Genomic DNA, 20,767 nt, shown 5'->3' on the forward strand with positions numbered 1-20,767 from the left:
TTGCTATGCCTCATTTTGCTGTTCTTGTTCTAAAAACTCTGGAAATATGGAACCTGGTGTTACTGGAAGTGGGTCAGAATATTGTGTGGGTTCCAGAGTTTCAAATCCATTTTTGAGTGCCAACTGTGGTTCTAGGAGAATAGGATCCCACTTTACCTTTCTGGGAATCTGAAACTATCACAGATTAAATGAACAGGTTGGATAAATTCATGGGAGTCAAGACTGGTGACTGAAATCTTCTAGAACCTTCCTTCTGTTTCCAATGAGTAAATCTCCTACTTTGTGAAGTATTTCTCTAATGATCTTAAGGAATTCCTGAACAGGAGGACTCTGAAGGGCCTCTTTTGCTTAAGCTTTTTGAAGCCTGAAAAACAGAAACTTGACAGGGATTCTTCAAGGTTGGCAAGATAACTGAAAAGACTGGCAACTCTTTTGTGGTCAGATAATGGGGGGAAATCAGATTTTAAAGTTCTACAACTTTAATCCCACTTGGACAAAATTCCTCTAGGCCTCACTTGTCAATAGCTGGGAAAGGTAGCCAAGGTGGTCCTGATTCAAAAATAGCTCTTATGACTGACCCAATGTTTTTCAGGGAAAGAAGGACATCTGGGATTTGGAAAACATGCAGGGAAAGTTTGTGTAGCATCAAACCATCACATCTTATGATTTCTATCTCCCATGAAAATAGTGCTTCCCTCACCCCGCCAGCTATCTTTCCCAGAACATTCCTCATCCTTAACCAAGTTTACCACCCAGCCTAGAGCTTTCTCCATTGCTTTTGAGGAAAATATGTGCATTTCACTTATTGTGTCTGCATCTCCACCCTCTCCTCTCACCATACTCCCTGTAGTCTTAAAAATCCTTTATCCCTGCAAGTTTGGTTCTAGAGCAGTCTTTGGACAACTCAGTACTCTCTCCTTTTCCTTCTGTGTACATTATAGAAAATTCACCTGGTCTTCTCTGCTGTGCCTTTTGCATGTGATCTGCCTCACCAAAGTTTCGGGCTTTGTAAATGACAATGCGCTGTGTAAATGTAGCACCAGATTGTGAGAGGGGTCAGCATGTGTACCCCTGAGGTGCAAACCAGGCCAGGCCCAAAGTCACAGAAATGTGTCCCTGCTCAGAGAGTGCTCTTGACACCCCAATGCAGACCCATCACAGAAATATGGAGGACATTTCTGATTGGCTATAGTTACCAAAAAGTTGAGGCCAGAGCTGGGTGGAGGAGGTGGGCTGCGGGCTTAGAAAAGAATGTTTTTGACATGAGAGATGAATAAAGAGAATGCAGTATGGAATTTTAAATTCTTGCACCCACACAATTCTAGGTCACTGGTTGCCATATTGAATTCCTTTCTCTCACCTCAAGAAACTCAGAATTCCAAACTGCAGCTTTATAGACAGCTTTATAGACAAGAGAGTTCCTTCTTAAAGGAAATCCAAGATAGCTGAGAAGTTCTAATGATTGCGCTTGTAGTCCATCTTTTCACTAAACTAGATGTTTTCTTCCAGATTTCTATAGTTTTCAGGTGAATATTATCAGAGGTAAAGATATTATCACTGGGTGTCTTCATAGTTAGCATCCTGCCCCACCTGCACCTTCTCCAATCAAACCAGGCCTTCAGAGTTACACTTTCGTCAACAGTGTACAACACCGCATGATTAATAAACTCACTTCCCATTGGTGGATATTACTCAGCCCAACCTGGTTCAACCACTGGGTTACTTGGCAATATGGCAGTCCGCCTGGCTGGCACCAGCCCTGTGTGGTGTAATCACTGATTCACACTTTGTAGATAGATAAGGCTGCCTCTGATAGCATCACACCGGCTACCCAACCTGCCTGGGTTTTGCAAATATGGGCAGAGGAGACTCAACCCTGAAACTTAAGGATGAAGCAGAGAATTGGTGCAGGAAATGCCTGGATGAGAAGGGATTCCATGAGAAGGAATTGATGGAGACTTTGCAGAAAATAAGCCTGGAGCAAAATCATTAAAGTATGGGAGAATTAGAGGCATAGCTCTTTCCAAGCACTCTCTAAGGTGTTTGAGGGTGAATGAAAGGACACCACAGGCGTGCACACACATGCACCATCTTAAAAGTGGCAATCTGAAAGTGATGGCTTTTTGTGAGGTTGTACTTGGTGAACCAGAGTTTGGTATAAATGAGATACTTTTGAGAATGTAGAGTAAGGAGTAGCATATGTTTTTATATGGTGGTAATGGAGGTTGTGTGTGTGTGTATGTGTGTGTGTGTGTGTAATATATAGAAAGGAATAGCAAGGTGGATTTTGGTAAACAAAGGCCATAGCTTGTGGCCAGTTGTTACTGTTCCCTGCATTTGCTAGTCCAGGATTTGTTTGCCATATATGAGGAGGTTGTGAGCTTCCTCATCCGGCCCTGATGGGCTTCCCTTGTGTTTCAAGTTTGAGAAAAGAAGGGGGCCTCTATGTGTCCCAAAGCTAGAAATTATACTGGCAAAATCTTAGTGACTAGTGGGACTTTCTAAAAGGTACTGTGGGGTTTTAACAATTAGTCATAATCCTAAATCTATCCCAAAGCATTCTGTTCAGAAAACCCAGTCTTTGAAAATAGGAAAGAGAACTTCATAGAAAGGGGAAAGATCTGAGTGAATCTTGAAGACCTTTGGCCAGACACCAGACTAGTCCCTGGGACAGCCCTGAGGACACTCGGTCCTAACCATAGATCATCCACAGAGGCCAAGAGGACATCATATCCCAGTGGCTTCTCCTAGACACCCAGTTCTTGAAGTTGACCATTCCTTTTGCTGAAAGGTCCCCATCAACCTCATCTCTGTTGTTTTCAAGGTTGGTCACTTTCACAGCCCTCTGTAAGGATAGGAGTGAGGCTTTCCCCAGTTTGCAATCAAGTCTCTGAAGTGTCCACAAAGCTACAAACAAGAATGCCAACTAGAAAGTTCTAAGTGCTAGTCTGGGTGGGAGGCAGACCACTTGATGTTTTCAACGTTGCCTGGCTTGCTTCCTGGCCTTGCCTTTGGAGAGGTCCCCAGTACATTGTCTCGGGGTCAGAACACGTGGCTTTCAGGGTCTGTTGAGATCCTGCTCTGGTCCCAAGTTCTCTAGATTAAAAAAAGGCCCTTTCTCTGGACCTCAGGCCTCTCTTGCGACTCTTGCAGTCTTCTCCTTCATCCCTTTCCTGGGGCCTCTGGGACGCCACCATTCTCTCATCTTTCTGTTGCCCCAGTGGTGTTCCCTGGGCCCTGCTCATCTCTCATGAAGCATGATCACTAGTCCTTCAGGCTTGCTTCCCCTCTAGGACTGCCCAGGGTCAACAGCCATCTGGGCCTTGGGCCTTTCTTTGTGGTCTCATTGCCTACCCAGAAACAGACTGTTCAGCTACATATTTGAGGTCCCTTTGGTCACACACTGAGTTCCTGGCATGCCTGACCTCTCAACTCCCTGAAGGAAGAGATGTCTGCTACTTCTAAGGCTAGGGCTGCCCCCATCCCTCTTCAGGGAATATTACCCTTGTCTGTGAGCCTGTATTCTTTGGAATGTCTCACCCCAGGGGGTGGCCACCCACCAGCCCAGAATCCATCAGTGCCCTGAGAGAGGTTAGTGACCAAAACAGAACTGAGCACCCGAGTCCTTCAGCATCTTTTCAACAACAGGTACAAGAGCTCTGGTACCTTTCTACTCTCGCTGTTTGGTGTCTCCATGTAGTTATGGCCTAGCACCCCGCCATTGCTCCTTGTTGCCTTTCCCCACTGCTTAGGAAGGTCAGTTCATCCTAAGAAGGCCAACAACTTCCAACACCGGTGGGACCCCAGGGTACTAGCGAAAACCTTCTTTGGGGAATCTGTTGCCTACTCAGATCTCAGTCCTGAGAATGAAGTGGCAGTTGGATGAGCCAGCAACTGTTTCAATTTTCCCTTAGGAAAAACATCCTCCTTTGGAATCCCAGCCTCCATTCTGGACCTCAATTTCAACCATGCCACCTCCTCCCAGTGCCACTGTCCATGAGTTTCTTGGTCTTTCAGAAGTTTAGTTTCCTCCTTTATTTTCACCTCTGTGGTGGAGTTCAAATGAGGTCATGTATATGGTATCTGGCTCATTTTGGGGGTTCTATCAATATGTTTCTCTCCTTTCCTTGTTTCCCCTGCCCCTATCCCGTTCCTCTGATGTGAGAAAAAGAGCTCCGACCCCACCAAGGATCAGTGTCTCCATTCAAACACAGCCAAAGGACCATGTCGTCCTCACCACCAACCTCAAGTCCTGCCATTCACTGAAGATCAGTATTCTGAACGCGGATTCTCTCCACCCACCCCCCATCTACCCAAAGAGAGCACAGGTCCTTTTCCTTCTTGGCCACAGCCAAGGTTCATTGTTGTCATTTCCTGGGTTGGTTTCTGACCCCTTTCCAGGTCCTTTTGTCCTCTCTCTCTTACCAAGATGGGTGGATAGAACACCTTCCTGATCCAGTATCATCTGCAAAGTTAATTAATGTGTCATTGGGCTGTTGCCTGCTTCCTGATCCTTATCAAGGATTTGAATAAAACGCAGCTGCCCCAGTTCTGTTCATCCATCCCTCTCCCTTGATTGTTAGTCATCCATCCTTAACCTCAGCCTTCTGGGCAGTTCTTCGCTTCCAATCACTGGGCTGGTGGCACTGCCCATGCCCAACCCCAGTTTGGGATCAGAATGGCATCCGGGATTTTAATGATGTAATGTTTTTGAAGAAAACTATGAACCTCAGGGCCCTTCCCTTATCCCGCCTCTGTAGGCAGATCCCCCTAGATTTTTCAAGTCATTTAACCCAACAGACTTCTTTTCAGATGAGGAAACGGAGGTCTACAGAGGTTTGGGCTTGTCTCACACATCTAATAAGGGCACAGCCAAGCTTTCAGATCCCCATCCCATCAGTGGAGGGCTCCAAAGAAAGGGGTTAATAACTTTGATTAGTTAGTGAGTATTTGCTGAGGACCCTCCAGATGCAACACTTCCTTCTAGGCATTGAAGAAACAGGAGTAAACCAAAGGCCCCGCCCTCTCAAAGCTTACCTTCTCCAGGACAGAAACTGATAAAAACCAATAAGCAAATATGTGTTAGGTCTGACTGTGACATAAATTACGGAGAAAAACATAGAGAGTAAGAAGAACAAGGAATGTTGGTGGGGGGAGGGAATGACCATTACATATGGGCACTTCAGGATGGCCTCCCAGGATGAGGACCATTGAACACAGGCCCAGGAAGTGATAAAGTGGGCTGCGTGGATCAAGCAGAGGAGACAAAATACAAAGGTCCTGGTGAGCTGGTGTCCATGGAGCTAGAGTTGCTGAAGGAGTGAGGAAGGAGGTCCACAAGAAGAGAGGAAATCCGAGTGGCAGTGTGGGACCAAATCAGGAGCTCTTTAAAGGAGATAAATGCATCCAAAAGAAGCCAACTAACACTGAAGGTTAACAGTCAAGGAAAGGTCCCACAGGCCCTGAGCAGAACCCCAAAATATACCTGGGCTACCAGGCCACAGTGACATAGTTGACCTGTCCTTCCCCCTCAGACCACATCTCCCTGTCCCCAAGGCCTGCTTGTTCTTATAACCTCTGACTGCCGTCTTCTTAATCTCTCTTTCACATCAGGGATGTCAGGTCCACTGGTGATTCTTAATTTCAGCTGGGCCAAAGACAGCCAGAACACCCACTTCAACAACTGCAGCCTGAAAGCCTTTCCTCTTCCCACTGACCTTTGCCTGGGTGCCAAGCCCTAGCAAGATGGAGGACTCTTCTTGCTGCCCAGTCTATGAGTGAGAAAGTCTCTTGGGCTCATCTCTCAGAAACTACTCCTACAAATCCAACTTCTTCCTTTCTCTGTGGCTGGAGTGGTCACATTTCCTGCCTCGGCACAAATCTGGTAGATGGCCAGGTTCTGTCAATATGGCCATATTCCCATCTGTAACCTGAACCCAGAGCATGCAAATCAGGACATTCCTAAAGTCACTTGACCCACAATGTACTTTTTGCCACAAGTTCTCCATTTCCCTAGATTCCTGGAAATCTGTTTGGTACCCCATTTCTCCAGCCTTATCTAAGCAATTTCATTCATGAAAAAAAAATGTCTTCCTCCTTCTCTCCAAGGTTTTTGGTCTTCCATTTCCTGTCTTTCCAAAAGCTCTCCTCAGTCTCCATCTCTTCCTGGCAACATGACACCATCCAGAGCTTCTTCATATCTATTCATCTATTAAGGAAGCAAAACTGTTTTAAGCCAGGAACAGTGCTCAGCATCCCATGAGAAAGGTGGCCACCCCGTGCAAAGATGGATATGACATAGTCCTTGCCCTGGAGGATCTTCTGTCCAGGGAGGTGGACACAGATAATTCCAATATATTGGGAATAGTGTCATGATAATGGTGGTCCCTGATAGGAAGGTACCTAAATCAGAGTCTGGTGGGAGGTGGGGACACCAGGCGTGGGGAAGGTGGGGAATGAAGAAGGGGAACTTCCTAGAGGACCTCAGAAAGTCCTCTTTCAAGTTGCCCATAATAATAAAACCATGAACATACTAGTATTTCCTACATGCCAAGGGCTGTGCTAAGGATATCACATGAATTGTCCCACTAGACTCAGGTGGAGTGGAGCTACCCCAAGGCCCTTACCTGGAGGCCTGGGGACTGCACACTCTTTTGTCCTTTTCCTAAAGGAGGAAGAGAAAATCCCAGTGGCCATGGGTCCCAGGAAACAGCGCAACAGCTTGGCATCTCTGGAGTGTGCCCAGCTGGCTTGATGGAGGTTGTCCAACCCAGATGACACGTCCTTGTGCTGCATTCTGGTCATTTCTCCTTGCTATAGGACAGACTTTTCCAGAGCTGGGGGAGGGCTGAGAAAGGGGACTCTGTCTTGAGATTCCCTTTGTCCAGGCAGAGCATCCCCCTGGGATGTGGGAGCCAGCTCCTCCACACAGGACCTGAGATAGAGAGCTGAGAGGAAAAGCCGCCCACATCCTCTTCCTCTAAGGCATTTAGAGTCTGCCACCACCATTCCAGGCAAGGGCAACCCTCTACCTTCCCCTCGCTCAGCTTCCTCTCTGCCGCTGCTGGTCAAGAGGTCCAACTTCTCCATCAAAAAGCAAAGCTGTCATTTCTGTCTCAGAAACATCCTTCTCTTTGTTTTGGACCAGGAGTCAATTCATTCACTTGGCTGAGCCTCAAACTACCCCCCACATCTGTACCATGGACTGATACCCTACTCCAGTAGGTGGTGGGGAGGATCTGCTGAAATATAACTATATGGAAAAGAGCTGCCCTGACCCAGAAGCCTGGAAAAGGTTGTTGAGGGAGGCAGGTGAGGACACTTCTCCTTCAACAGGTGAATAATCTAGGAAGATATTCTAGGTGGAGCTAGGAGCCTGGTCTGAACTCAGTCACTGTTCTCACCAGGTCAGGTGAGCAAAACACACAGGATCCAGATGACTCAGAGGTGACAAGCTCAGGAATAATCCTCACTTCTCTGTGGAAACTCTATCTCCTGGGTCTTAGGGCACTAAAATCTCCAACCAATGAGAATGTATATGGCAGGCACCTGTGGGCTCCACTGCCTCAGGAGTTAGGAGACCTGGCTTCTCATCTTGGCTCCGACACTGGGACAAAGCTGTATGACATTTGCAAAGTCACAGTCCCTCTCTAGGTCTTGAAATCCCATCAGAAAAGCAAGCTGTCCTAGTAGGGACCCAAATAGTATCATCAGCCCTAACATGCAGAAGTCCCAGGACCATCACCTTGTGTATAAGACCTACTCCTCCGCCTCACATCTGGGACTCAGCCAGGGTTCGGTAATAACAGATAAGGTTTGAATCCAAAGATCCTGCTTCCTGCTGCTTTGAAGCACCCAGTCCTCTCCATGTCCTCTCTGTCCTCCATGGGTGCCATGGTGGCAATGGCTTCACTTGTTTCTTGGGGCTCTGAGCCCTCAGTCCTCTCATTCCTAAACCTTGGTTCTTTTTGGCCTGAATCCATGGGAATGTTCTGTTCTGTACTCATTTCTTATGTTTTTAAACCGATTTCCTCTCCTTTTTGCTGGAAAAGTCCTTAGTTGGGGTCCCATTCAACCCCATGCCAGAAATGCTCAGCAGTGGCCTGCAGTGCACAGATCAGCCTCATATCCATGGACTGGAAGGTTCCAAGAGATGGTCAGCTCCTAGAGCCACTGTCACAGTGAGGGAGCAGCAGGGACCTGGAAGGCTTTGAATTTCTACCTGGGGTCCATCCTGAGCATTCCTACTTCTAAGAACCCTCCAATTTTGGTTACCAGCTCCAAACCCACCATCCAAGTTTCTGCCTCTCAGGAGGTCAAAGAACCTTCCTCCTCCCCATCCCCAAAGCCCAGTATGCTTCCCCTCATCCTTCTCCTAAATGGGCTGCCTGGAACTGCGGCCCCTCCCTGCTGGCACACCCATTCACCCTTATCTCCACCATCAGCCACTTATTCCATTCCTCACCCTGCTGTAGCGTCTGCAGGGTTACCCAACCACCTCTAGGTCAAGCCTGTGTCGGATGGGCTGAGTCACTGCCTCCATCTCCTTCCAACCCTCCCAGATCCCAGGGCTGGGTCTGGTTCTGCAGGCTCCATCCTTCCATGTGGGGAACCTCCAAGCCCATGGGCCTCCTGGGACCAGGATTTTCCAGATGGTCAGCCTAACTTGGTTTTCCCTGGAACAGCCCCTGTCACCAAAGAGACCTCCCAACAGTTCACCTGAGTTTGCTCACTGCCCATCTCCCTTCCTACCTCATTTTATGGCCAGTCATGGAAACTTAGACACACTACTGAACCTCTCTCTGGGCATCAGATGACACATCTGTAAAATGGGATAATAATACCTCTCCTGCCCCAAGGAAAGACATTGGATCAGCTCATTTTCAAATTCACTCTTTCAGTTCTCATAAGCCTGCTAATTCTCAGCTCTCCCTGACCCTTGCTCTTAGAACACACCATGCGCAAACACTTAGGAGTCTTAATTCATTGCATCCTCGTTATCAGTGCCACTAGCTTTTTCTCCCACCCCAGCTTCCACCTCTTTTCCATTCACATCCTCCTATTCTCAGGGTCTCTGCAGACTTCCCTGTGGGGGAGTCATACACCTACCAAACAGGCCTGCAGACAAAGCAGAAGTTCAGGCCCCTGCTTCCTGACCCACCCAATCCAGGGAAACCCAGAGCTCAGAGAGTTAAACCCAGATTCCCTCTGGGGTTTGCAGAGGGTACTGTCCTCTGCAATTGGCTGGGCCCTGAGCAATCCCTGCTGCGCACAGCCCGGGTGGTGTGGCCCCATCTTTGCACACACCCTGCACACACATGCACGCAGCAGCCCTACTCCGTTCTCCCACAAGCACCTGCGCTCCTGCTCTCCCTCCCCCTCTTTTCTCCCTGCACTGTGCCTGTAGGACACACCCTCCCAGCCCACCAATCCCACCCCTGCCACTGTGCTCTACAGGCCTCAGCTCCAGAACCTCCCGAGCTCCTACAGCTCCCTCCACCCCCAAAGGGTGGGCCCCACCAGCCCACAAGACAAAGATGCCTCCTTCTCCAGAAGTCTTTGTGGGAAGGGTCTTTGCTAGCTTCTCTCACACCTGCCTCCTGCAGCCCCTCACCTCTTTTCCTTTGTATGGAAAAGCAGCCCGAGGCCCCCACAGCCCAGGCTACCCCTCCCCAGCATCTGGTGAGAAGACAAGAAAAAGGAAGAACTGTGGGTTCTTTTCCCTGAGACTCCTAGATTTTGTACCAAAATGCAGGGTGTGCTCCTGTTTGCTTTTTTTTTTTTTTTTGTTTCCTTTCTGAAAATAACCATGAAACTATCATTTCCTCCCACTGCCTTTTCCCTATCTTATTTGGATTAGCAGAGCTGCTGGGAGAGGTGGTTGGGAGCCACTCACAGCCTCCTGCTCTGGCCTGAGTCCTCAGAACTCACAGGTGGCTTTTGAGCAGGTGCAGTCAGATGAGTGCTGAGTCCCTCAGGTGGAGGGATGGAGTAGAGGCCAGGCACCATGACCCACTGTCATGCTCTTGTTCAGAGACCCCTAGAAAACCAGGTGCTTGCCCTGCCTGGTCTCCAAGTTGGTGAATTTTGGGACAACCTCTGCCCTGGTGTTCTCTCTGCTGCAGCGTAGAGAAGGAAGAAAGGAGGGCAGGAGAGAGGCAGGGGAGTCAGCTCAGCCCCTCCCTGACAGGTGGGATGCTGCCATGGATGCAGACTCTCCATGGGAGGGTGGTCCATACAGAGGAATTTGTACTAACAGAAAAAGACTGGAGTGCATGGTGGGAGGGGGGGTGTCTCTCTTTTCCCTGTTTGTCTCATGCAATGCCATAGCCATTCTGAGTATCCACACAGCTCACCAAGAGGCAGTCTGTAAAAGAAGCCAGTTTATGGGGAGTCAGAGAGGCTCCAAAGGAACCTGCCTCTCCTCCAACCTGAGTGCCTTCAGGGCCAATCCACCAATTCTTGCCCCTTGCATGAGAAACTGGCGCTCCCTGCCTTCCTACCCCTGTGGATATGCTACCCTGGCAAGCCCCAGCCCTTTCTGACATCTCAGGGAAACCAATGTCCAAGCACATTTGTCAGAGGGGAGAATAGTTAGGAATGGGAGGGGCAACAAGCCAGTCTTTCAATGAGATACTCCATCCCCTAGGCCCTGGCCCCAGTCACAGGCCCCCAGCCACCAAAGCTGGCAGCTGCATGACTTTGCATCTGGTTAAAAAGGACCCTGAGGGAGGGCCCTGGTGCCTGGACAGTTGCAGTCCCAAGCAAGGCCAACCGTGTGGCTGAGTCTGGAAGAGGGGTAACCAACTGGCCTCCCTGGTAGGGGGAGCTGGTGTTCTCAGCAGCCTCCTCATTCTGGCCTAGCCTCTCTTCCTCCCTGCCATGTTCCCTCTTTGGGAATTCCCTTCTGGTCAGACCAGAGGCTCAGCAGGCCAGGGCTAGAGGCAGCAGCTGACCAGGCTCAATGGCACTACCAGCTCCTCCTACCCAGCACTGAGACCCTCCACATGCCCCTCATGCTAGGCACCACTTTTCTCTGTGACCAGACTGAGTGGCATGTGCCCTATCTAATTGCTCTGGGTCTGGTCTACTATGATAGGACCTCATTCCTCTCTTTGAGGGTCATGGACTGCACAAAAGGCAGAGGACTTCGCATGAAATCCTCCCTGCTCGGGTGGCACTTCCCGACCATCCATGCCCCACGCCCCTCGGTCCTCCCCCTCCCTCCTCAGCAGGACCTTTCTCCTCCCCCACTCCCTGCACCAGGCTGGGCTGCTGGGCTATTTGGGGCACTACTGGCCCTGCGGTGTAATCAGTACCCAGGGATAATTGCCACCTGCCCTGCCGGTGTCTGGGGGCTGTCTCGGCCACAGAGGCAAGAAGCGGACACAGAACAGCCAGGCCTGGAGTGAGGTCAGGCTAGGGCAGTCATGCCCATGCCCTGGTCTGCTCACCATGTGGGGGACCTGCAAGGATTCCCTAGGAAAGCCACACACTCCAGGGAGCTGTACTCACTCAGGACACCCTATGGATTTAGCTGGAATTTTATCCCAGCCAAGGGACAGAATTCCCAAACCTACTCTATTCCTCCACAATCAGCCCAAACTATGTCGTCCACCTACTAACTTCCTATATAGGGAAACCTGCTGGCTGCAAGCTGACCTCTGGGTGGTACAGACACCAAGCAGGAGGGACTTTGATTTGACCTTTAGCCCAGCAAGCCTCATCATACTTCTCCAGAGAAGCAGCAAGCACTAAGGACATGACTTAAGGAAGCAAAACTTTTAAATACCAGCTCTCCGTACCACCACCACTTTATGCTACTTTCTTTTATACTCCAAGGCAATTTAGACAGCCTGGGTTTAAACATTCATGCTTCTCATGATCAAATCTATGGCCTTGGGCAGCTAGTTCAGCCTCAGTTTCCTCATCTGTAAAAAGGACATAATTTGAGGAGCTGTCCCACTAAGTTGCTGAGAAGAACACATTATCTTCTATGTGTAACATGCTTCATCCACAATGGTATGATGATAGTTATGACTATTGGGAACTGCAAGAGGCAGTCAGTGGGGGTGGGGAGCATCATATACCAGCCATAAGATACTCGGGAAAGCAAAGCCTAAAAAGACTCTGGAGCTGAGGGGACAACCCCAGGGCCTGGACACTTTATAGCAGCTATAGTCCTGGGGCTGGGGGACACCTCATAGGCCTCCAGAAGAACTGCTCCTACTGTTTCAACCCCATTTGCTATAATGCAGTGCCATGGAAGCTTTATGAGGCCAGAAAACATCAAACACCTGTGGATGTTTTCTTTTCAAACATTATTTTCAAAAGCAAATCAGCAAAGCCCAGCAAAACTTCCATTCTGCTCCTTAGAGAAGAAGTAAAATAGTGTTTCTATCTTTTGTCCTAAAAACATTATTTGTCCTAATGCTCAAAATCCTTCACATAAATATCCATGGTCCTGCCACTTGAAGGGCCACTCAGATGAACATCTCCTTTCCAGAGTGGACCACTACTGGGAGCTGGGCCAAAGGGCCAGGACTCACATAGTTAACCTGTCCCTGAAGCAGTTCAGCTCTATCCCTCTCTGCTTCAGAGTCCCCAAGAAGACCTTGAGCTGGCACCCTGGGTCAACAGGCCAGACTGGAAGAGTGCCTTAGCCCTTCGGCCCCCCAGCACCAAGGTGGGAGCAAAGTGGCCCCTGTGGACAGGAAGGCCATTCAATGTACGAGGCTCTGCCCCTCAGGGACAGAGAGGAAGTATGGGAATAAGATGTTGGCACCATGTCCACCTGCCAGCAACTTCTCAACCCCAGTCAGAACCCCGAGGGCCCCAGCCCAAGGCAGCAGTTGTTAGCTACACCACGGCTTGAGCACTATCCCCATATCACAGTGACTTCCTCCCATGTCCTCTTCCTGGGTATATTCTGCTCCAACCAGGTCACCTAGAGCCACCTCAGAACTCAGGGGCCTTGGCTGAGTGACCCTTCTGCCAATTTTCTCTAGTGAGCACCTCTACCACTGGTCTGGGCCTACCTCAGAGACCACTGTGAGGGGGCTGCCCAGCCCCAACCTAGCAGCTCCATGGCCCTAGCAGCCCTTGGCCTGATGCCTGGGGAATACATCGTCAGGGTGGGGGCTGTTTTCCCTCCTGGGTACACTCTCTCTCACTCGTCTCCTCCCTGGGCCTGTGAGCTAATCAGAGAGAAGGAGGGGGAGGAGGGGGACGCTGCTTGCCTTCCCCGTTATCTGCAGCAATCCACGGTGACTAATGCTCCCAGTTGGTAAAAAGGCAGTGTAATCAAAACACTTTTTTTTTTAGTCCTTAAAGTTAGTCATTCTCCCAGAGTGGAGGAAAAAAAAAAGCTACAGCAGGCTCCATGAGATGCAAGCCTAGAGGCTCCCACTGCTGGGTGGGACTAAAGCATTGGCCGATGAGGCTTCTGCAGGTCTAAGGTCAGTCCTCCTCCTCTGGACCCATGGCTATCCTTCCTCCACACCCTCATTTGTTCTTGCTTTCCTTGACCTCTGGGCTGCCTGGTCCCTGAAGGGCTGCCATGCCAAGCCAGGGGCTGCCCTTTGCTCCCAACCCTGCCAGGTACTGCCATCTGCTGGTCGCAGGTTTCCAGAGGGGAGGAAGCATATAAAAGCTCCCAGGATGAGGCGGAGCCACAGTCAATTCCTTCTTAGGTGCCTGGTCCTGTGCTGCCAACCTGGCCATTCAGTCCATGCGCTTCTTATGACCCCATCTCCTTGGTGCCTTGGGACCTCGCTGTGCCTCAATAGAGCCATCAATTGTCAGAGGCAGGAACCTCAGGAACCAAGGAACGGGGGAGGGGGGTGGTGGTGGGGGGTTGTATACCATAGTGGTGAAAAGCACAAGGGTCAGAGCCAGGACACCAGGTTGGAATTTCTGCTTCACCACACCATGGTTGTGTTTTAGCCCCCGCCTCTGTAAAATGATAATAATAGTAGTACCTACCTCATAGGGTTGTAAGAATTAAATGAGAACTACTTTCTTACTCAGTATGTCATGCGTGCTCAACGAGTAACTCAGCTAAAATAATGACAACATTTTAAAAAATGACATATATACATCACATGTCCATGACTGGCCCAAGACAGACATTACTAATCAATCACAGAACTCTCCCGCCAATGGTAGATTCTCTAGAATCCTCAACACAACACTCCAAGCAGGCAGCAATGAATGATCCAAGTTAGCATATGGAATGACACCTATTTGCCATCCCAGATAGAACCAGGAACCTTTACATTGTGATCAAGGATGATGAAGCCCTAAGGAAGGAACAGACACCCTCAAGCCATTTGGAACCAGAGCCAGGGCCCTGACTATTCCTTGCTGACTACATTAAAGGTTTGAGCACAGTGCCAGTCAGGCCTCAGGTGACTCCTTCCCCCCCATAAGATTCATACCTAGCTTCATCTCCGCAACAACTTCTCTGGGCTTGTCTCTCTGTTAAGGACCTGCCTCACTGGCCTCCTCTATTCACCTATTCCCAAAAGCCTGTAGAGTCAATGTGACAGTGGACTAAGAATTTGAATGTGGGAGATTTTGGTGATGTTATCTTGTCATTCACTTATAGAGGAGGGGACCAAGGCCAGGAGAGATGTGACTGAGGTCACATCTTGTCTGAGGTCAGTCATGTTGTCAAATATGGAACTAGAGCCTTGGTATCCTCCAGTCTTTTAGTCCAGAACCCATTCATTCTCATCCTACAAGATGTGTCTGCTACCTCCAATCCTATCCCTGAAACAGACTTTCCTTGGTATATGGCAGGCTAACATTTTTGGAAATATTTATCATTGCAGAATCCCTGAGGAAGACAGAGTATGGGAGAAGGGAGGATGTAGGTAGGGGAGTCATCCACAGGTGCTAAAGCACCAGGAGACTCAAAAACACACAGCACCCCTTCCATCCATTAAATCTTCTGCAAGGCTGCAAGGACTGACCATTCTCCACTCATGCTCTCTACCCAGGCTGCCCTTTGGGGACTTCTTTTCTCTCCAAGGCTGTTCTAGTGTTCATGTTGGCCCATTTCCTGAAAAATAACTCAGTGATGAAGCTGATCTGTGTGATGTGCTTGGGGAGCCACCTTTCACTAGAAAACTTGTTTGAATTAAACTGTGAACCCTTTTGAGTGGAAACAGAAAACACAAATTAGAGACTTGCCCCTATGTCCTACACTCTGAGCCCTCTACTGCACCCTAGTATGTCAGAACAAATCATATATCTCTTATTGTCTAGATCACTGCCTTGGTTGCTCCCCAGGCAGCTTATGAAACAGTTGAGGGTCATTTGAAGAATTTCAGAAAGCAGGTCTTTGTGGGGGCCAGCATGGACATCACTGCCAGCTCTTCTCTCTCCTTAGAGAGGGAGCTGTTTGGGTTGAGAAATACAATTCATCCCAGAATCCCAGGCAGCTTATGAGGGTCTGAGGCCCTAAAGTCTGACTTTGGGAGACCTGAGGCAAGTCAATTGCTTACTGGTCCTCAGTCCTCTTCTTAGCCATGGCAAGTTCCCTCTGTGTGTCCTCCACACCCCTCATCTCAGATTCAGCTGGCCTGATTCCACCTTCAGAGCTTGGTTTCCACAATGGCTCCTCCTGGAAACCTTCACTATTGCCCCACATGAGACTTAGAGGTCCCTTTACAGGCTGCCCTAGTCTTGTTATATCCCTTCCTGTATTATTACTGTAACTCTCTGTTTACTTCCTTCTGCAAGAAAGCAGCTCTGGGAGGGCAGAGGGCAGGATCAAAACTTCTTTTGTGTGGCTGTATCCTTAAGATTTGAAAGATCCTGCAAAATTGCAGGAGCTTAGTTAATATTTATTAAATGAAGGCATAGAAAGAGTGGGACCATTCACATCATTGGGTCCTGTAGAGGAGACCACCGAAGGGAAGGACCAGCAGCTTGGGAGCAATCCTTACTCAGAGTCTTGTTGAGTAGATCTACAGAATATTTCAGCCTGCAAAGCACCTATTCTATTTGCATTTGAGCCCTGGGCCACCCTGATGGAGGGAAAGATCTATGTATTGTAACACGCAATGCATGTGCGGAATATAACATTTAAAAACTGGAAGAGTACAGGGCAAATTGAGTCTCCCTCACACTGTGTCTCCAATGGATCCTTCCCCCATGGACACTGCTCCCCAGTCTCAGGACTAGAAACCTTAAGACAGGTGATGAGCCCGTTAAGGACCGTTATTGGGAAGCGGAAGAGAATTTTGTGAGTCGGTGTTGACGGCTGAAAACGCCTCCAGAGGTCCTCCTGCCTCGGCGACAGGCCGAGCCTCAGAATCCCAAGCCTGGGCAGGAGAGTCGCCAGCAAGGGAAACTCCGGGGCCAACACGCGGCGGCCAAAGGGTTAACCCGCCGGGCCCCGCCCTCCTGCCTGCCTCTTCCGGGCAGAGGGGGCGTGATTGCATCACTTCCTGGAGACTGTCTGAATCCGGAAGTGATCCCAGAGGACCGAGTTGCGGCGGAGGACCCCGGCAGGCGGCCCAGGTTCGGGACCATGAGCTGGTGAGTGAGGCCCGGGCGGCAGGGGATGGCTGGAGCCGCAGCCCGCCGTGCGTCTGGCCTCTGCGTCACTTCGGAGTCCCGGCACCCGCCCTTCCTGCACCGACCCCTCACCCCAGAGCCGGCCCGAGAGCCCCAGCTCCGGGGTCGTTCCTGGAGAGCCACCTGCTCTACGCAGGACTCCCGGGGATACGGGCAGGAGGATGCCCTTAGCCTGGGAACCCGCGTCTGATCCTGTTTCCTACTCTGTCTCTTCCAAGGAGCCGGACCCGTTTCCTCCCATCTCCTTGAGTGAGGGACTTCCTTGTTCTCTCTTTCATTAAGTATCTGTTGAAGTAGAGTTGGTGTCTTCTTTGGCCCCCGAGAACATCTCTCCACCGCCCCCCGCCTGCCTCAGATTAGTGAACAAAAACTACTCGCCTTCAGATAACTGGTTTTTGCACCACTTTACCGTCTTCAAAAGTGAATTTCCTTTGGAAGGGGCCAGAATGACAATCTACATTCCCCCGCCCAGTGTGGGATTGGACTAGGTTTAAGTCTTTTCCGGGGCCATGACCCACTACTCTCCCTCTAAAATAGAGGCTTTGAACCTTAAGGAAACTGAAACCATGAGAATAGATGCTAAGGAGTCTTCAGAGTAGTGGAGTCACAACTCCAGTTGCCGCAGAGTTCTGTGATTTTTGGGTCATGGTAGACACTTCATAATGTTTAGTGATGGATTTATTTTGTAAGATTCAGTTCGCAATCCCTGTTACTGGGTCTGGATTATTTACCACCCCAGGAGACAACCATGGAGCTTCCTTAGAGGCAGCCTTGTGAGGGCTCTTACCTTGCCATCAGGCCCCAGAACCTCTATATTCACAACACTTGAACCTCAGGAGATCCACCTCTAAGGCCCTTGTATGAATAATTTGACCCCCAGAAATGTGCAAGATGAATTAAAACCCAGTCACACTAACGTAGGGAACATGCTCAGAGTCTAACTTGTTTGTGCAAAGTGAGTGCATGATAATCAGTTATGAATAAATGAAAATAGTAGATTATCCTTCAGGAAGGATTTTGACCTCTGATGTTCGGCCATCAGCAGAGACCGACCCCTGGCCACAAGCAGCTGATGTCAATCAGTGTCCAGGCTAGCTCTCTAATATAATATTCAAACCATTTCTGACCCCTCCTCCACCTACTTCTTAGCCCAAAATTGATGGGCAAATGTCAGACAGTCAGCAGCAAGAGGGAAGCCTGGAGAAATCCCCTGATAAGGAGCTGCTCCTTTTCCCTCCGTCTTTTTCTGCAGGAGGCCAACAGGGGCTGAACCCTAAAAAGGTAACTTTTCTTGTTATAACCTGGCTAGTGATGGGCAAAGTTCCCTTTCTTCAGTTCCCTTAGAGAAATTTCTTTCTTAAAATGCTAGACTGGGTCTCCCAACCTTGTAATATACCACTCTTTATGCAAAGTGTACAATATGTATAGAACATCAACATTGGAAATTTCTCACTGTTACATTCTGAAAGCCCAACCTACCCCAGAACAGTGGTTATCCTTTGTGCCCCTAAGCCTTATAAGTATGATAAGGTATTATCTTGTCCTCTGCATCCTGAATCTTTGGAGTTTTCTTGCCAGATTTTTTTAAGTAAGAAGCAGAAAGTCAGATGCTTTATGTTTTGATTGGCACTTACAAATTAAAAAACTGAATTCATCTTTTCTTCTCTAATTGGAAGAACAGTAGAACAGAGACCACTGAAGGTAAATTATTCTCTGGGTGAGCTGAGGCAAGTTGTTTCCTCTTGTCTTGCAGAAAGTTTCTAATCTGAAAAACTGGCCCCTCATTTCCTAAAGTCCATGAGGTTGGAGAGAATTGAAATTGGCAGCTGTCTAACAAACAGGAGCTGAGATTTTTGTGAAGTAGAACTAATTTACCAGTATATGCACATCTTGGTACCTCCTTGGACTGAGGGTCACAACCAAAAGGGTGCTTTGTCCCTCAAAGCTGAGATTCCTTTCTTTTCCTCCTTAGAGGGTGCCGACGTCATATCTTGCGTGGACCCTGACCCTCTTTCCATGTGAGGGGACCAGCACCGGCGCCTGGGCACACAATTACACTCAGTTCCTAGCTCAATGGCTGGCAAGGGGACCAGGGCTGGGTGCTTCTGATTCATTCCCAGAGTGGTTTTCCTGCTCCCAGAATGAATCCATCCATTCATCTGAGACTGGAATTCTCAGTAGGGGAAGAGACCAGAGTGACGTAGAGACATCATGGGAGGCTGATGCCCAAGGTCAAGTTCACCAAGTACATGGGCTATGCCAGCCATAGTTAAATAAGGCCTAGGGGCACATGGCCCATGGTCCCCAAAGGGTAACCATTGTTCTGTTATAGGCTGGGCTTTCAAAATGTCACAGTGAGAAATGTCCAATATTGATGCCCTATGCACACTGTGGACTTTACGTGAAGATTGAGAAGGTTTTGTTCTCTGCTTCCTCTGTGCAGGCAGCCCGCCCACCCGGTTTATTTAGTGGGTACCTGCTGCCTTACTGCATTATCTGCCCATTTGCCTTTCAGCAAGACAACTCAGTGATCTCTCTTACCAGGAAGAAAGCATTCGATATTCACATCTTAGATCACTGATTCACATCTTGACCCCAAGCCAAATGCTTTCCCCTCCCTCTCCCCCCTTTTCTCTTTTCCTTCCTCTCTCTCTCTCTCTCTCTCTCCCTTCCTCTTCTCTCTACTTTTGTATGTTTGTCTTTATTATGGAATGGTGAGAGAATTAAGTGTAATGATCTTAGTCTAATTTAGCTGTCTCCAGGAATAGTAGCCTTCCCTGGAACCATATACCTAGGTGATCTTATGACAAGAAAGAACACGGGAGGAACTCTTCCTATATCTAGGGGTCTGGTAGTTTGAGAAAGAAGGAAATTAGAGGAAGTACAGAAAAGTTTGGGAGGTAGAGTGCTGTGTTCAGGTTCTGGTTTGGTTGCTCACTGTGGCCCATCAACCTTTCTCTGTGTAGCATGAAATAGATAACCCAAGCACACAGTCTGCTGTCCTAATGGCAGAGTTAAAAGAATGGAGTCTGTCTGCAGATGTAATCCCTTTCTGAATATAGGCTCTAGTTTGCCCCTTAAATTTGGGTATTCCTCAGGTTTGGTCTGCAGCTCCCAATCCACCCTGCAGTCCTGAGGGGAAACAACTGATATTCTACTGCGGATTGTGTTGCTAAGGTGGGATGTTCTGTAGGTTTGGTGTAGTAAATGCATTTCTCATTCAAGATCTTTTTATCTTAACAGTGGGTTTATTAGGGTGTAATCCCATCATATGTTGAGGAGCATCTGTGTAATGTGATGCATGTAGATGATTCTCAACAAATATTTGCTATTTTAATGCTTATTAAACATTTAAAGTATTCAGAGGTCTCTGTTAAGTGTTGGGGAGGCATTTGAAAGATTATGAGTCAGACCCTGTCTTCAGCCAGTGTCTGCAAAGTGCTAGGGAGTCCAAGGCAGGACATCTGATCACTGAATGTCAGCATGGTTTCAACAAGAAGGACTTCAAGCAGGAGATAGAATTTTAACTGGACTGTGATTTATCAAGCACATACCGTTTCCATGGCGAATGAGAGAGGGATCTGGCTACCAGAATGGCATGGAAAAGGTGTGTGCAGAGAGATGTATTGAGAGTATTTGACGCAGGCAGTCAGGAGGCTAGTTTGGGTGCAGTGAATAATGGTTGAGCAGAGGCTTCATTGGTGAGAATTGGCATTCTTAGCTTGGGGCACATTTATAGTGCTTTCAGTGCCATGCTGAGAAACTGAAATTGAGCCTGGCCTTTGGAAAATTGAAGGTTCTTGAGCAGGAAAGTGGCTTAACAAAAGAAATGATTTATTCAGATTATTTGGCAGTAGCCTGTGGGACAGCTCAGAAAAGAGAAAGAAAGGAGCCAGGGAGGCCAACTTGGACCAAAACTTCCAAAAAATTTTGAGCACACTTGCGGTTAGAAATATCTTTGGACATTATAACTCACATGCATGCATTGCAATATACCCTAGTATGTTCTTTTTTGTATATTTTAAAGAACAACTCACCTCAGTTGCTTTTATGACTACCTTTGATATGTGTATATAATGGAATGATGTAGGTAGACTAAGTGATCTGTGTGCCCTGGCTTCAAAAACCAGCACTTGGGCGGGGGGGGGGGGGCCGGAAGCTTTGTGATACTGTTCTGCAT

At 48.6% G+C, this 20,767-nt stretch overlaps 1 protein-coding gene across 6 annotated transcripts in view; it reads left to right on the forward strand.

The window, feature by feature from the left end:
* Positions 1-16,425: 16,425 nt before the first annotated feature.
* Bin3 (bridging integrator 3) overlaps positions 16,426-20,767 on the forward strand; it is a 48,325-nt gene continuing 43,983 nt past the window's right edge. For 4 of the 6 annotated variants that reach the window (XR_013430226.1, XR_013430225.1, XR_013430227.1 and 1 more), the window contains exon 1: positions 16,426-16,548. Coding sequence is in view for 1 of the 6 variants with exons in the window: in XM_005329317.5 (XP_005329374.1) it covers positions 16,541-16,548 (8 nt within the window). In the remaining 5 variants the exon portion in view is untranslated. The remainder of the gene's footprint in view (positions 16,549-20,767) is intronic. The other 2 variants (XM_021729119.3, XM_040293004.2) reach the window with 2 other exon arrangements.

Source organism: Ictidomys tridecemlineatus, chromosome 14, assembly GCF_052094955.1.
Source record: "Ictidomys tridecemlineatus isolate mIctTri1 chromosome 14, mIctTri1.hap1, whole genome shotgun sequence".
NCBI classification, from domain to species: domain Eukaryota; kingdom Metazoa; phylum Chordata; class Mammalia; order Rodentia; family Sciuridae; genus Ictidomys; species Ictidomys tridecemlineatus.